Below are 17411 nucleotides of genomic sequence, written 5' to 3' on the forward strand. Positions count from 1 at the left end.
CTTTAACATTCTAAACATCTTTTCACGACATGACAATAGTACAAGCGCCAAAGAAGACAAGTCGCACCACCAAAACACAGTAAAAATAATAAAGCAAAGGCGACAGTGACAGCTGATTTGCAACGTAAAAAAGAAAAACAATCAGAGTAAGAAGAACTCTAGTAACCACAGCTATAGCAATATGAAATAAATACATAGCGTAAATCGTTTGTCGGCTGTCAGTTTGTCTCCCAAAGTGTAGACGTTTCATTGCGTGAGGAAACCAACAAAAACATATTATCGCTTGTCTCATAGAAAATACTAAAATCGCAAGCACAAGTTCAAAAAGTTAATAAAAGAACAACAAAGTTGTGGTGTAGTGGGAAAAAGTAGTAAAAACATCAACTAATATGCGTGAAGAGGCAGCAAGAGCAGAGAAGAGAAGGCAACTCCCCCTGTGATATATATAAATTGCACTGTAACCTTATTTCAAATATATATGAAATATATATAAGAATAATGCTACACCACAATACTAGCAAATAAAAAGAAATACAAAGCTCATTAAAGTGACAAGGCGCGAGTATTTTAATAAATACATACACACTAAGCTGCTAAGTCAGTCATACGCTCCAGCCTCTATAAAATTAAATAACGATTAAGAATTAATTAACTCATTTATTAAAATTTAATTATTTAAAATAAAAACTAAAAACAGTACTAAACATAAAACACGCAATTAATTATTAAAAACTTGTAAACGTTTATTACAAAATTTTAAAATTAACTTAACTGCTGCGAAACACGGCAGCGACTAACATTTGGTGAACAAAATAAGGAAACGGTAAAAGTACACAATTAAAAAAATAAAAAAAAATAAAAAAACACAAATAAATATTGCAAAGCAAAAAAACACTTAAAATCTTAAATAGTAAGCCCGCTTATATCTATTTCGAAACACTTCGACTCGGCGTATCGATTCATCGACTTAACGTTAAACGTCACAACCTCGCAACCAGCGTTTTCATAGCACGCACATCAGTGTAAGTTTATTTCATTCAATTAAACAGCAACAACAACAAGAGCAGCAAAAATGGGTGACGAACTGGAAGAGCGCACTTTTAAGGAGAAAATGCTCTTCTACACCACTGCCTTCTTCATTCTACTCGGCACATTTAGCATGTTCGCCTTTCTATTTCTTGTGCCCTTCGTTATAGAGCCCGCATTCACAACGATCTTCATGCAGTTCGAAGAGGTGCCAGCTCTGTGCGAAACCTACGATGTAGAAACATATTTCGGCGCGAAGAACTGTTCGTGGGCATCGTGTCGTGAGGGTTGTACAAAGGATATTTACACTTGTACACAAATACGTGTTAACTATCGACTGAACTTGTACAACTACACAGACGAGTTCAATTTCACCGAATATCACATCAATTTGGCAGAGGCGGAACGTGAATTGCCGCCTGTGAAGCGTACGGATCGCTATGAGCGTGCCATACGTGATTATGATTATGATGCGGCTACGAGTGATGCCGCTAAAGCGAATCAATTAGATGTACCACAGGGCATATCCGCATCTATGGCCGGGTCTGCGTCAGCCGCGACGAGTGGTCTACAGTTGGATACGATCAGCTTTGGTAGTAGTGATGGTGTTGCCATTGGTGATGGCATAAGTGGCTATCTCGTCGATGAGGAGCCAATCGATGAGGATTTGGGCATGGGTGGTGGTGGTGGTATGCTCATTAATGAGGAGCGTCACCCTTTCGATGAGATCTCCGAATTGAATGAGGGTCTTATGGGTAATAATTCGATGTATTTTTATGTTGGCGCGCGCCTCTTCCCGAACGTTAAGGGTTGCGGTTATCCGCCTATGCTCAATTGCACAATTTGGCTAAAGCGTTATACGAAAGTTGGCATTAAATTTCCATGCTACTATTCGAAAGTGGATCCAAGTTTAGTGATAAGCGATTTAGATTACTGGCAGAACACATTGAATCTGATCTATTCGATGGCCATACCGATACCATCGTTTATTATATCGGTGATATACCTGACATATGCGTACTTCAAAATCTATAATGAGGATGAAGAAACGGCGCCGCTCGATAAAAATGCCGAGGATATGGATATTGATGAGGGTGAGGTGGACGAGAGTGATGGAGCTGCATTAGCTAATAATGTTGCCGGCAGTCAAATTATTAATATGGGCTCGACGACGGGTGAGAGTTGTGTGGATGTTGGTCTGCCGAATGGTGGGCCTGGCCTGACAACCTCAATATCACAGGGTGGTTCGGTCACAACACCCGGTCAGTATTTGGCGCAATCGCCGATTGGTTCACAAATGACACCAAATTCTGATATAAATTCATTCGGTCATCAGCTTAAAGTGCAAATGGCGGACGAATTGTCGCGTGACTCACTGGAAAATGGTGTGCTGTCGACTTCAAACTCTGTGCAGGGGTAAGTGAAAAATGGGAGATGGAGGAAAATATTTGTTTAGGTGTAATTATTTCCTTACTTAAAAAATATAAGAAATATTAGAAGGTTATTTTTTAGAATATAAGAAATATTAGAAGGTTATTTTTCAGATTAGAAGGTTATTTTTCAGCCTTTTCTAAAATGGCTAAGTATTCGTTAAAAATGGCGTAAAGCCTGTACAGGTTATAGCAGACTATAACAAGCTATACAGAGTTAACGGGAAAGTCGTCCAACATAGATACTAAAAGGGCACTACTATTTAGGCCAATTCTGATGAATTTATATAACATGGTGTCCACCGTGTTCAAGATATTCGATTTTAAAGATTATTTAAAAATAATTTTTTTCTTGCTAGCACGTCTGCTTTTTTAAATGTTAGTTCTGAGTTTGTGATAAATGTCTGACTGTCTAAAAATCCGAGCCAAGTCATATTAGATTGTTCCATAAGCTTTGGGGCTCGATAAGAAACACACAATTTTATGGTTTGAAATACAATTCATTGTTCAATCTCGTTCAGTCTCTCTGAACTTCAATACACTTGTTTCAAAGAGATTCCAAATTACAAATTCCTTCCCTGAAGTGAGAACCTGGAAGGGCTGCCACAGCTGTTATGACCTCATCATTTGATGAAAATCATTTTCCACGCATGCATTTTTTTAGATCTGGATACAGATGGAAGTCACTAGGGGCCAAATCCGATGGATGCTGCAACAATTCGAACTTTATTTTATGGATTTTATCCATAAATATCCCAAAAATAATGTTTTCTATTCCAAACTGGGTCTTTCTTCGCGAATTTTTTTCTTCAGCTGATTTAAAAGGTTACAATAATGTTAAAAGTTTATTGTTTTACCAGTTTGCAAGTACAATAATTCACAAACTCTTTTCGCATCCGAAAAAAAGAGATGAGAGACGAGCAAACTAGTTTTCGCCCTCACCGAAGCTGTGTTGACCAAGCCAGCGAACTTCGGATTATAGTAGAACAATCAATTGAGTTGTGCTCCCCGCTCTACATGCTGTTCGTAGACTTTAAGAAGGCGTTCGACACTATCAAACGGGACGCAATATGGCTGGCACTGAGTAGAAAGGGAGCTCCCGCCAATATGATCAGCCTCATCAAAGCTCTCTACGAGAACTCTGAACTGGCAGTCCTTCACAAAGGCGATATCAGCGATCCATTTACTACCAACGAAGGCGTATGGAGTTTCACCAGACATCTGGAGGCCATGGAGTTAACCACAATAACGCAAGGCGGATGCCCGGTGGAATTCGTTGAAAACTTCTGCTATCTCGGCTGCATCATCATGGCAGATGGTGGAGCAGATGTCAACTGCAGGCTAGACGAAGCAAGGGCGGCATTCGAGCGAATGCATACAGTATGGAGGAGTTAGCAAATCTGCAGGCGGACTGAACTAAGAATATTCAGCTCCTACGTAAAGTCAGTATTGTTGTACGGAAGCGAAACATGGCTGGTCTCTACATATTAGTATATATTAGTACATATTTACAGTTCTGATTTACCATTATTCTTTCAATGGAACATAAAGGTCAAGAATGTTAATTATATGTCATGATGGAAAAAGATACCCTTTACTATTATTCAATAATTACTCAATTAGAGGTGTTCCTATTGAATTGTCTGAACTCGCTGAGATCAGTTCTTTTCGTACAATATTATCATAGGTATGTGACACTTTTATTCCTTTTTATCTGCATTTGACTCTGTTTTAGCACCGTTTTGAATGCAGTAATTCGGTTCAATAAATGTTTACTCTTAATTCATTCGCTATCCACACACCGGTCTTCTTTTGTTCTCAGCCTCTTCCAAGTGATGCAAAAATGTTTGGTGATATATTTTTTATGCTGCATAGTTAAACCTTTTTTGTGATTGAATGTGACTGTGTGTGTTGATTTGAGATTTCTGCTATGAGCGGTGAGATTGTGATCGATATCACTTCAAATGACTGAGATTCATTGAGAAATTATAATTGGAATAATGTAACACTTAACTTCTACGAGTATGTGGGTGCTCGCTTGAACCCCTGGTAAAGAACCGAATAGCCCAATCTGCGCCTGTGTCGATTCTCAATACTATGTCTATGTCGCCGTAATGCTCATACAACTCATTGCTCCATCGGAATATTAAAATTTGTGTTTTGTCAAAGTAGAACCGCCTAAAGCTGTATTCGTTAACGTTCATGGAATAAAAATTTCATTCCAAAAATAAAATGTAATGCAGCTTCTTTGCACAATAAGATTAGACAGTACAAAAATCGCCTAGTTAATTAAATTTTAGCTGTTTACAAAATGCAAGCGTCACAACGAGACTAATGAAGAAAATGTAATAAAATCTGATAAAGAAGAGAAAGCAACTTTGAATTTATCTCAGAGAAAGAATTAAGAAAGATGAAGAATTAATTAAGAAAAAAGAAATGCTTGCAAGTTGACCCCTCAGGTGGCTCATGGGTCGAGTATTTAGAAGAGCCATATTTGCGGTCCAATTTATCAAAATCCATAATTTTTGTTAGTGTGAATGCCAAAAAACTACGTACTAGGAACCAGCACTAACACCGATAACAATGTCAGCCTTGAAATCCAACGTATAATCTCTCTTGCCAACAAGGGCTACTTTGGACTAAGTAGGCAACTGAGTAGTAAAGTCCTCTCTCGACGAACAAAACTAACACTCTACAAGACTCTCATCATGCCCGTCGTAACGTATGGCGCAGAAGCGTGGACGATGACAATATCCGATGAATCGACATTGGATTGTTTGAGAGAAAGATTCTTCGGAAGATTTTTGGACCTTTGCACGTTGGCAATGTCGAATATCGCAGGCGATGGAACGATGAGCTGTATGAGCTTTACGACGGCATAGACATAACGCAGCGAATAAAGAATGAATACAAACGATCCGGTAGCAGAGGAAGAGAAAGGCGGAGAAGGATTTAGCTTCACTTGGTGTGTTCAACTGGTGCCGGTTAGCACAAGAAAGAAATGACTGTCGCACTTTGTTAAATTCAGCTAAAATCTGTTAAGCGGTTATCGCTCCAATTAAGAAGAAGAAAAAACTTGACGGTTGCCGTAGCTGAAACAGTTGGTGCATACTTACCATTCGGAAGTACACAGATTCAAAACCTCGTGCAGGAAACAGCAACGGTTAGAAAAAGTTTTTTATAATAACGGTTTCCCCTCGGCAAGCAATGCCAAACCTCCGAGTGTCTTTCTGTTATGAAAAAGATCATAAAGAATATCTGCCGTTCGGAGTCGACTTGAAACTGCAAGTCCCTCTATTTATGGACCAACTGGCGTGCGTCTTGCCTCAAATAAGACAATCTCGACCAACCAGGAACATACCTACATACATATAAGTACATCCTTCCGCAGATGTATGTATTGCTTGGAGAAAACTCTCATCGTCCCGCTCGCTCAAATTAAATTTTACTACAATTTGCGCGAGTATATAAAGTTCAGTCCGGACGGAAGGACTTCTCACTGCATGTACAGCTTGATATACTCTTCTTTTGATATTTTAACTAAAGGTAACCGACCAATGATTCCTTTGTTTTTCTCTGCACATGAACTGCGTGCATACTTCACACACATACAAATACAGATTTTTTAAAAGCCATTATATACTATATGTATATATAATTGCCGCGTACACCTTTTTTTGGGTGTTTGGCTGAGCTCCTCCTCTTATTTGTTGATGTTGTGACATAAATGGAGGGACCTACAGTTTCAAGCCGACTCCGAATGAGAAATATTTTTATGAGGAGCTTTTTCATGGCAGAAATACTTTCGGTGGTTTGCCATAGCCTGCCGAGGGGCGACCGCTATTAGTAAAAACTTTTTCTTCATTTTGCTGCTTCACCGAGATTCGAACCTACGTCCTCTCTGAATTCCGAATAGTAGTCATGCACCAACCCATTCGGCTACGGCGGCCGCCCAATCCCATCAAAAGCCCATTATACAATATATAAATATAAATATATCGGAAATATCTACTTAATCAGCGAACAGGTCGCAAGAATTCCAACAACTCGCCTAGTCGGCTACTTCTTACTTCAAAACTGGGCGCGCCCGATATAGTCCTTCATAGTTTTGCCTCTACAAAGCTTTAGCTTGACTATTTGAAGAAATATAAATATTTTTTTTGTAAAGCTACACATTTATTGCTGGAATATACTAAGACGATCCAGTGATATATTTTTATCACTTTAGGGATGTCATCTGTTGTCTAAGAGAAAGAAAGGAGTCACTTTAAACTCATTTCTATGAATGTTTGTGTTTGTATAACCTATCACATATTTGTACCTATATCTGTTTGATGGCTACCTAAGGCCCAGCAACGAAGGTATTTCATTTGTTGGAAATAGAAAAACTATTCACTCTAACTACCTAAACAAGTTATTTCATTTCCAAATATTTATGTACGTACCATAGTCGGTATTACGTTTACTGTAATAGGCTTAGTAAATTGTTCCGTTTGAATACATTCCCTAAATCCAATTATACAAAATTAAGTGAACAGTGTATATAATAGGTGTATTTAGTACACTGTACACATTTACCTACACAAGTAGACATCCAATACGCTCAAAGCCCTCGCGTTTGCCTCGATTAATTTCAGCTAATCATTACCAACTATGGACATTTATCTGTAGAAGAGAGCAAATACAAGTAGGTAAATGGCAAGAGGCGGGCACATTGCAGTTGTACTCTGCATACTTTAGATTACAATCAGGTTAGCTGATCCCCTACGAGGGTTGCTACTTAAATTTTGAGGTATGGAAACATCAGTACGAGCACGGGAAATCTGACATTGTCATGGTAAAGTTGGAAATTTTCAATGATAATCGTATTCAAAACGTACTTTTAATATTCACTTTGGTCTAAAGTTTTAATTTATTCGTGAACATTTTTTCGGCGTAGATGAAAAGTAGTGTGCTTGAACTTTTGTTGATCAATCACCAACCATCTCCAGTTACTGGTTTTCTGAATTCCTTAGAGATCTGGTAAAGGTCGTCTAAAATTAGTTATTGTATCGGGAAAAATCGTTACTATGCGTGAACTGATTTTACATTAGATTAGATTGGATCGTGGTGAGATTGAGGTATGATTAGTCACATTCTGAAATACCGAACCCAGGTATGTTATTTAGCCGAGTACTCGCGTTAGTAAGTTACCCAAAGCCATGGGTAAGAAAATTTCAAGCACATTAAATGGCAAAAGAAAAAATGCCGTGTGTAAATTTTTAGAAAGTAGAGGTTTTTTATGACAAAAAAGGTAAAGCATGAATTTAGCCATAATCGCTTTCACTATCAGTACCCTGTTTTTGTTGAAGGGTCGTAATCTTCAGTACATCCTAGTGAACAACGGAACGGTAAATATGCTTGTTGCTACCATCGCTCAAATGCATTACATTGAATTGCCAAAAACATGTTGCTAAGCGGTTCTTGTTAGGAATTTTGATTGCAACAGTCGAAAGCGCACTTCTAAAAGTCTATCGAAAGAGCATTCAACTAGTGAAGTGCCCATTTTGTGGTTACGCTAAGTAATTAGATAATTATACAAAAACAACTTTCTCTATGATTTGGCTTTTCATGCCCTGGGTTTGAAACCCGTGCACTTCCGAATGGTAGTCATGTACCAAGCCATTCGGCAAGGGTGGCCGTAAATGACCGCGTATACGAGTAGTGGTGAAGAATTATAGATAATTACCCAGGCGTGGATGAATATTCAGATTTCAACCCATCCCTAGGCATAGTAAAAAAGAAACGTTCGCTTTGAATACCGCATAATTTGGTAATCTGTTGAATGACTTGCGTCAATTGATGCAAAGAAGTGTTGTCAAAATTTAAGTGCGGCACATCAAAAGATGATACCACAACAGGGGAAAAATCGTGCATCTATGCTTATTCATCCGAAACTAAGAAATTATAGACGACTTGGGTTTTTCAAAACGGTTATTCGTGCATGGAGCACTTCGAAACAAATGGTCGCCTGTTTTTTCAGATGAATTAGACATACCAAAGTCGTTGGAAAAATAAGATAGACTATTCATTAAGGCGAGCCATTACCCATCACGACAATGCTAGTTTTCACCTATTGTGCAAGTAAATTGTCCAGTATTTAAAACATCCAGCCAATGGGTCTTCATCTGTACAGTCCTTATTTGATACCCTGTGAGATTTCTTCCTTATCATGCAGACCAAAAATAAAATTCGAAGTTAAGTTTCAAAAGCTGTTCAAATCACAGTAGTTTCGAAAATTGGTTGAAATGCATGCCAAAGTATGTTGATCTTCTTATAAGTAAAATATTTTAGAAAATTATACAATTTGCTTCTGCAGAGTGTGATTTATGAAGTGTAAAAAGTGATTTGGTTACTTGCTAAATCTAAATTAAGCTTTTCAAAAATACTTATTGAGGTATCGGCGCCTTCAAGAGTTCAATTTTCCTAAAATACCTCCGAATCGCAGATTGTAGATGGAGAGACCAGACGAAATGCAAAATTAGCAGAACGTTATGGCCCACCTACAACCTTAAGCAGTGGCCAACATTGGTAAACATGAAACGACGGGACGCCTGGAACAAACCGCCAAAATGAACATGCCTTACAACACATACTATCACAGTTGCAAACAACCGGAGAAAAAGGAAACAATCTTCCATTTCCTCTGCGAATGCCCTGCCCAGGACAGAATGTTAACCCTGGGCAAACCGCTGTTCGAGAGTCTTGAGCAGCTGTCTGGCTTAGATGTCAACAGCCTGATAAGGTTCCTGAACCGCACAGACTGGATATAGTCATGCTGTAAATAACTGGTAAACAAGTTAGTAACAAGGATGTGGCAACAAAATGGTGCGGAAAGCTTAGTTGGAGTCTGGAAGAATCACCCCATAAACCAACCAACCAACCATCGGTGCCTTCTTGAAAGGAGCTGCCCCACAATTCTGTTTTGAAAATTATTTTCCCACGCGAGTCCCAAAATGTGAATATGAATGGAATAGCGTTAAGAACCTTGGCCCGTGGTCAGTGGCTATCTTCACTGACGGCTGAAGGTTAAATAACAGGGTCGAGAGTAGCATTCACTCAGAAGTGTTGCCCTAAGTCTATGACTGTTATAGTGTTTTTGAAGCTGAGTTTACAGCTATAAAAGAAGCTGCATTGTGGGTCAGGGACGCCTTCGTTGTACCACAACCTATCACTCTCTACTCTGACAGTCAAGCTAACATAAAACCTCTTCAGTACAATAAGTAATGACAAGCTGGCAAGCATGGGAACCAATCTTGAACAAGTCAACTGTGCTTGGTATATGGGAATCCCTTTATCCTGATTCAAGCTATGGATAAGGACTCCATCAAGCAGTCCAACAATAGATGGACTATGGAGCCCACTTTCGAGTTAACTATACAGATCTAGCCTAGAAGAAGAGAGAACAGAACTATGTCCTTCGTCAAACTAGACCAGTCTTCCATGAGTAGTGTGGTTGGCACCATGACCATGCAGTGCCTAGTGGGAACTCAAAAGAAGCATATGGGATTTCCATCTAATGACTTCAATCTGGACTCTTACTACTTCGGACGTCTGACAGACTTGAAGACTGCAAGCTTCCACAATATTCGTTTCACAAACATCACAATAGGGCTCCAGACCTAGGTGGGTCTCTCTATATTCTAATAGACCATCGTGGTTGGCAGAGTAAATTATAATTAATGCATATAAAAATAGATTATTATTATAGTTGTCAGCCCATTATATTATTGCGTGATATGATTTGATTTCCACTGCCCATCTAACAGTGGTCATCCCTCGGCAGTCAAATGATCCTGACTGTTTTTCTAACATGAAAAAGCTTCTCATAAAAACCACCTGCTTCTAGCTTCATATCAAAATGCGCACCACAAATTGGAGGAGAAGCTGCGGCTAAGCTCCTCTCAAGGATGCAAGCGCCAGTCCATTATTATTGGAAAGTAGTATGAAAGCTGCATTCGACAGTACAGTACAGTACGGAAAGGAGTTACCTATGCTGCTATGTCTGAATTTGGTATCCCCGCAAAACTAATACGGCTATGTAAGATGACGTTGCTCAACACCAGCAGCGCCGTCAGAATTGGGAAGGACCTCTCCGAGCCGTTTGATACCAAACGAGGTTTCAGACAGGGTGACTCGCACTCCTGTGACTTCTTTTACCTGATGTTGGAGAGCATCGTACGAGCCGCAGAACTTAATCGTTCAGGCACAATTTTTTATAAGAGCGTACAATTGCTGGCGTATGCCGATGATATTGACATCATCGGCCTTAACAACCGCGCTGTTAGTTCTGCCTTCTCCAAACTGGATACAGAGGCAAAGCGAATGGGTTTGGCGGTGAACGAGGACAAAACGAAGTACCTCCTGTCTTCAAACAAACAGTCGGCCCACTCTCGTATCGGCACCCACGTCACTGTTGACAGTTATAATTTTGAGGTTGTAAAAGACTTCGTGTATTTGGGAACCAGCATTAATACCGATAACAATGTCAGCCTTGAAATCCAACGTAGAATCTCTCTTGCCAACAAGTGCTACTTTGGACTAAGTAGGCAATTGAGCAGTAAAGTCCTCTCTCGACGAACAAAACTAACACTCTACAAGACTCTCATCATGCCCGTTCTAACGTATGGCGCAGAAGCTTGGACGATGACAACATCCGATGAAGCGACGCTTGGAGTGTTCGAGAGAAAGATTCTGCGTAAGATTTTTGGACCTTTGCACGTTGGCAACGGCGAATATCGTAGACGATGGAACGATGAGCTGTATGAGCTTTACGACGACATATACATAGCGCAGCGAATAAAGATCCAGCGGCTTCGTTGGCTGGGTCATGTCGTCCGAATGGATACAAACGCTTCGGCTTTGAAAGTATTCGATGCGGTACCAGCTGGTGGTAGCAGAGGAACAGGAAGGCCTCCTCTGCGTTGGAAAGATCAGGTGGAGAAGGACTTGACTTCACTTGGTGTGTCCAATTGGCGCCGGTTAGCACGAGAAAGAAACGACTGGCACGCTTTATTAATCTCGGCCAAAATCGCGTAAGCGGTTATAGCGCCAATTAAGAAGAAGAAGTATGAAATAATCGAAAAGAAAATGCAGGTGAACTATAACTAATATCCCTAATTAACTCAAGTACCAAAATAGTCCTAAAAATCAGTAAGAACATTGGTCACTTCCTAGTCGCTAGTCGCTTGTGCAAAATGTGAAATGAAAATGTGTATTCTTGGTTTCAAATGAACTAGAAGGACACCAGTTCGGAATCGGGAATTTTCCTTCAGGCAATAATAGTGTGGATGCAATAGCATTGTAACTATATAAATATAATGCATACATTGACGAAGCTACACTGACCTGAATTTGAAAATAAATTTCTGTCCCCTTGGAAAATTAGGGTTGACACTTTGCGCTAAATGCTCGAGTGCAAATAGTGGTTGTCACCATTTTCGATTCAGTCACAGTCGGCGCTAATGTTAATATTTTTATTGTTGCTGACATTTTCGCTGTTATTGTTGGCCAGAATGTTAAACGGTCGTACATTGGTTGCCATTTCTTGGTTGAATGCAAATACATATGAACATAAGTATGTGGACAAGTATATGTACCTATGTGCAAATTACTAAGAAATACTCCGCTCTTCCGTTCGCCTTGCAAATGAAATGCAATGAGGTGCGACCTTGGTTGGAATCAAGTGGCTTGTTCATCTGCGCATATTTTTTCCATCTTAGTGCAAATGTATTGTATATTTTTCTTTAACTAGGGATTAGGTTCTCTGCCTGATGTAATCAATGAATTGAAATTATTTTTTCGCTGAAATTAGTCTAGAGAACTTGTTTACAAATTATGTAAAGGGTGATTAATTTAGAGGTATCGGAATTTAAAATGAACTAAAACAACGAAAATTCAATTTTATTTGGCAACCTTTATTATTTTTGTTTAGAACCATTCGTGACATTTATTTTTTAAAGATAATCCCTTTCAAATGTTGGCCGCAACTGCGTCGTAATTCGATTATTCGTAAACACCAATTGTGAATTACTCGCGGAAGTCCTTCGATCGGTATCTCGTGAATAGCTTTTGTAATGTTCAATGCCTCAATTGAAGCTGCTTTATCCACATTGCACTTAGACTTTACATACCCATACAAATAAAAGTCTATTGGCGCCAGCCTCGTCTGTGAAGAAATATAGGAATCATCGGTTCCTAAAGCCTATAGGCCACACCAAACGGTTGTTTTCAATAGATGTAATAGCTGTTCTTGAATGGCTTCGTTTTGTTCTTCAGCCCAAATTTGAAATTTTGCTTACTGACGCAGCCATTAAGCCAAAAGTCGGTCTTATCACTGTACAACATACTAATAGTAGGCCTGAGTTCATCGCGCGAACATCGATGAGCGTCGATTTGCGTAATACAATTGCACGATTTGTAAACGTTGTTAAGGTGTAAATTTTTCCATGATGAAATGTCAACGAGTACTGAAAACAATTATGTATTTAGTTTGACAGTACCTTCAATCTTATCACCCTTTATGAGAATTTTATATGAATGCAGCTATTTTAAATCATACAATTTTACAAATTTGCTCTGAAAATTAATTGACCTTGATGAATAATGCCCTAATAAGCCTAAAAATTGATAAATGCTCCTTTGTGAGCATTGCATTTGGCATTTTCGTTCTGATCGTAATTTTTTCACACTTTTCAGAATAAAAATCTCGAATATTAAAGTGTTTAATAATAATTATTTTAATGGTATACACTTTTTAAGTGGGAAGATTTTTTGCGCAGTTGCTTCATTCTATGCAAGTAATATATTTTCAGCCAAATTGGATAAAATCAAATCAATTGAAAAATTATTTAACATATTTTGATTAACTCAAAATGTACCCAAATGTTTTACTAGGGTTGTTATTTATATTTCTGGCCTAGGAATGGGAAAATGAACATTCGTGATTGAAAACGATTTTATTGTTTTTCAAATGGTGATTAATACACTCTTGCATTAGTTTGAACCGATTTTTAAAGCACTTCATCCAGTCGTGCTTTCAGGGCGTTTTTTAAATTGTATGTGACCCAACTCGAACACATCTTTTTTACCAAAAAGTGATCATGGAACATCTTACGACTACATATTTATATAATATTATATTACCATCATCCTAATGCTCAAGATTGACTCAATCTTATGGTACGAGACATAACGATCTTGCTCAATTCAATTGTATACAGTATCGATTTTTCTGGCATAACAACTGATTTCGGACGACCTTCACAGAATTCGTCGGTGATCGAACAGCCACCACGAAAAAATTCATTGCACTAGTTTTTTACAGTGGTAAAGGATGGTGGTCGCCTGCCGCATAGTGAGTTTAGTTCATTGATGCATTCTTGTCTTGTTAATATCCACGTGTGAAATAATCGCATACAAATTTCCATTTTTTTTTTGCGATATGAATTTTTAAAGCTACTATAAATAAATAATATGGCTCACTTAACAACATTTTCCCAGTATTTATGGTAAAATTGGACGAACCTCCCAATGGAAACGTCAGATGGCGTCGGACACCAGAAGTATCCACAGCTCTCGCAATGGCACTGCGTATCAACAATCAAACCTATCAGGTAGAGATGAGAATGGGGTTGACTGTAGCTGTTTAGGCAATCAGTTCAAAAACGTTAAATAAAAATTATGCTAAAAATACAACCAGAAAAGCTAACTAATATTTTTTTTTAATTATTTTCATGAAGGTACTTAATGCGAACTTTTCTACTTCGGTTTCTAAAAATTACTCTCACACTCCAAAATATTGTAATTTCATATTCACTTATTTTTTGCATTTTTGCTCTTTTCAGAAACTTGAGCAAGACGATGACGACGAGTATCTCAACTCCTCCTGGGCCGACGGCAGCAGTTTAAAACGCAAAGTCCACGGCATGGATGATGTACGCTTTCGTATTGGACAATGAAATGTGTGCGCACCTATTTACTACTTAGCTTTTAAAAGTTACAGCTCGTACGATGCAATACAATTACGATATAAAATTACACATACAAAACCGCAAGAAAAAACAAGGCTAATAAATGAGTTAAGTACTTTTTGGTTGCAGCACAAAGACAATGCAATAAATTGAATACAATTAAAAAAAAATACAATTAAGGAATCACTACGAAGGAAAAATAGCAACTACACACGCATGTATGTATGTATGTAGTTATGTGCTGTTTTCTTCTAAGTAATTGAATATAGTATTGTAATTGAATTGTGGAATGATTAAGCGAAAACAAATTAACTTGTTTTTTAATCTGAAATAAATTAGTTTTCGTTACAAAAAACCATATATTTCATAAGACGTATCCATCTACTACATACATACATACGAGCTATTGCAATATATACGAAGTAACTACAGTAATACCCTCGTATCAATACTCATATGCTACAGACGAACATTATAAAGTGTCGCTGGTGCATGCATGCAAATATACACACATAAATACCTATAAACTACATAAAAACATACATTTCTACATGCAACAGTAACAACTACACTTTGAATTAAATTCACTTTGAAATAACCCAAATCATAATCTCGGGACAGGATGAAGACTATCTCTAACATTAATCATCATACCGCGCTTATACATACATACATACCTATGTACATAGTACATAAGTATGTGCATGTGGGCAGGTGTTAAGAGACCAAAAACTAGAAAATTTCGAAATGTATTGTAAAAATTTTAATTGAATAGTAAATTAAAGTTTAAGCAAATGTAGACTAAATCTCAAAGTAAGTAAATAACTGTATTTACTTAGCTAGCCACTTTTACACAAATAACGAAATTGAATTAAAAACAGAATCCGAAGCGCAATAAACCGGCAAAGCAGACAAGCGAGCTAAAAACATATGTACACATGTATAGGCGTATGTAGGCATTCCGACCTAATACATATGCAATGTATGTTTTCCCATAAAGAGGGCAGCTGTAGCGATTTTGGTTGTGGGCCAAGGCTGGCCAGGTAAAGCGAACATTTCATGAAACGAGTTGTTGGTCTTGATTGGCCTATGTCGGATCATGGTTGTGGGGGATTGAGATATGTGACTGAAGGCAAAAACTTTTTTTATTGAAAATTTAAGCGCATAATTATTAAATAGAGACCAAATGCAAATCAACTTTATTGCTGGTGAAAAAATTATAACGAGCAAGTGACCAAACATTAGGAAAAACGATAGAAAAAAATTCCAAAATTTAAAACAAATCCAGAGATATTTTGTTAGTTAACTCAAAGGACTTTAAATACATATTTTTTTTAAATAAATATTTAGCTCTATCGCATACGCGCTCTCGTTCTTTGCTTGCCTGTTAATGCATTCATTTATTGAATTAAACCAATATATATGTATATATTTTATTTGAATACGAAGATACATTCAACGCATAGGGAAGACCTCTAGGTATTAATTCAAGTCAAACTAATTTATATTTAATTATAAATTACTTATATGTAAACATAAGTAAATGCGTACGCAAACTCACAGCTTTAAAGAAATTGTAAACAAAGTTAAAAACAAAACAAATAAATAAGAAAAAACTTTAATAAAATTTTCTTCTACAAAAGTCTCACTCATATTTATTAAAATAGTAATAAAATTAAAAAACAAAACAAAAAAATACAAGTTAAATATTTAACGCGATAAAGAAACACAAGAACGCCGGTAGTTGCAAAATAACGAAGAAAACAAAACAAAAAATTATTATAATAAATACAATTACTTTTGTTAGCTATAAATGAAAATAAAACATACTCCTAAAAAATATCTTAGAAATATTATAAACTGCTAAAGCTTAGCAAAAAAGCAAAAAGCATTAAGCCTCACAAACATTTCCCTTAAACCAATAGGTATCTAATTAGTACCAAAAATAATCGACACAACAGTGAACAGTAAGCGGTGATTTCCTTTTCTACAATTATTATACATACATACATACATATATATGTTATGCGCATTTGCATTTGCACATCTATATTACAAAAATAAGCTAATTAAACTAAAAAAAAGGGACAAAACATATTATAACAAAAAATAAAAAAAACAAAAAAAAGCTAATAAACGAATAAAGCCTAAACTAAATAAATTAAATTACTAGCGGCATAAAAATGCACATTTTTAACTATTATAATATAATATTGTAATGGTACTAGAATTGAAACAATAAAAAGATAAAAAATCAAACAATAATAAAACAACAATAATAAACGCATTTAGAAGCCTACTAATAATTTTTGAATTCAAGAACGAAGGTTTGTATTGTATATGCACTCGAACATATTTACAACAAATATATTTACATTCAGAAATGTCAATATGAATTTTTAGTAATTTAAATATTTTTGATTTTAAGAATTACTCATCTCCCTGTGACTGTGTAGGTTAAGTTAATTAGGCTTAGGAATTGACCTCAGTGATTCTCAGTTCTAAGTGATTCTCAGTTCAGCGAAAGAACTAAATATATCTTACCGTAGTATCCGCCGCATACTGAAAAAAAACAAGTTCCAAAAGGCGCATAATCTCAAACTAAAACAGCAACAAGTCCATTCGTAAACTCCCAAAACGATAGGGTTTATTTGACCAACCGTTCATACGAGAATTTGAGCCATCGATTAGCCACCAGAAGGCAGCACCCTCCCAGGTAATGGTTTGGGCCGCTGTAACCGTAGATGGGCGATCTCCATTCATTTTCATCGTGCCTGGCGTCAGGGTATAAAAAAACAAAAAATAAATAATTGGCGCGTACACCCTTTTTGGGTGTTTGGCCGAGCTCCTCCTCCTATTTGTGGTGAGCGTCTTGATGTTGTTCCTCAAATGGAGGGACCTACAGTTTCAAGCCGACTCCGAACGGCAAATATTTTTTATGAGG

The 17411-nt window shown here is 37.3% G+C and overlaps 1 protein-coding gene across 2 annotated transcripts; it reads left to right on the forward strand.

Annotated features, from left to right (window-relative positions):
• The first annotated feature begins 622 nt into the window (after nt 1-622).
• On the forward strand, nt 623-16754 carry LOC129240306 (protein tipE). Of its 2 annotated transcripts, none has more exons than XM_054876024.1 (2): nt 623-2442; nt 14342-16754. In XM_054876024.1, the coding sequence occupies exons 1-2, from the start codon at nt 1073-1075 to the stop codon at nt 14403-14405; spliced, it is 1434 nt and encodes a 477-aa protein (XP_054731999.1). In that variant the 5' UTR covers nt 623-1072; the 3' UTR covers nt 14406-16754. The 2 variants fall into 2 exon arrangements, with proteins under 2 accessions (XP_054731999.1, XP_054732000.1); XM_054876025.1 differs by lacking the exon at nt 14342-16754 and having other exon boundaries at nt 623-2288; nt 2363-2431.
• The last annotated feature ends 657 nt before the right edge of the window (nt 16755-17411 follow it).

Source organism: Anastrepha obliqua, chromosome 3 (genome assembly GCF_027943255.1).
Source record: "Anastrepha obliqua isolate idAnaObli1 chromosome 3, idAnaObli1_1.0, whole genome shotgun sequence".
In the NCBI taxonomy this organism is placed as follows: Eukaryota; Metazoa; Arthropoda; class Insecta; order Diptera; family Tephritidae; genus Anastrepha; species Anastrepha obliqua.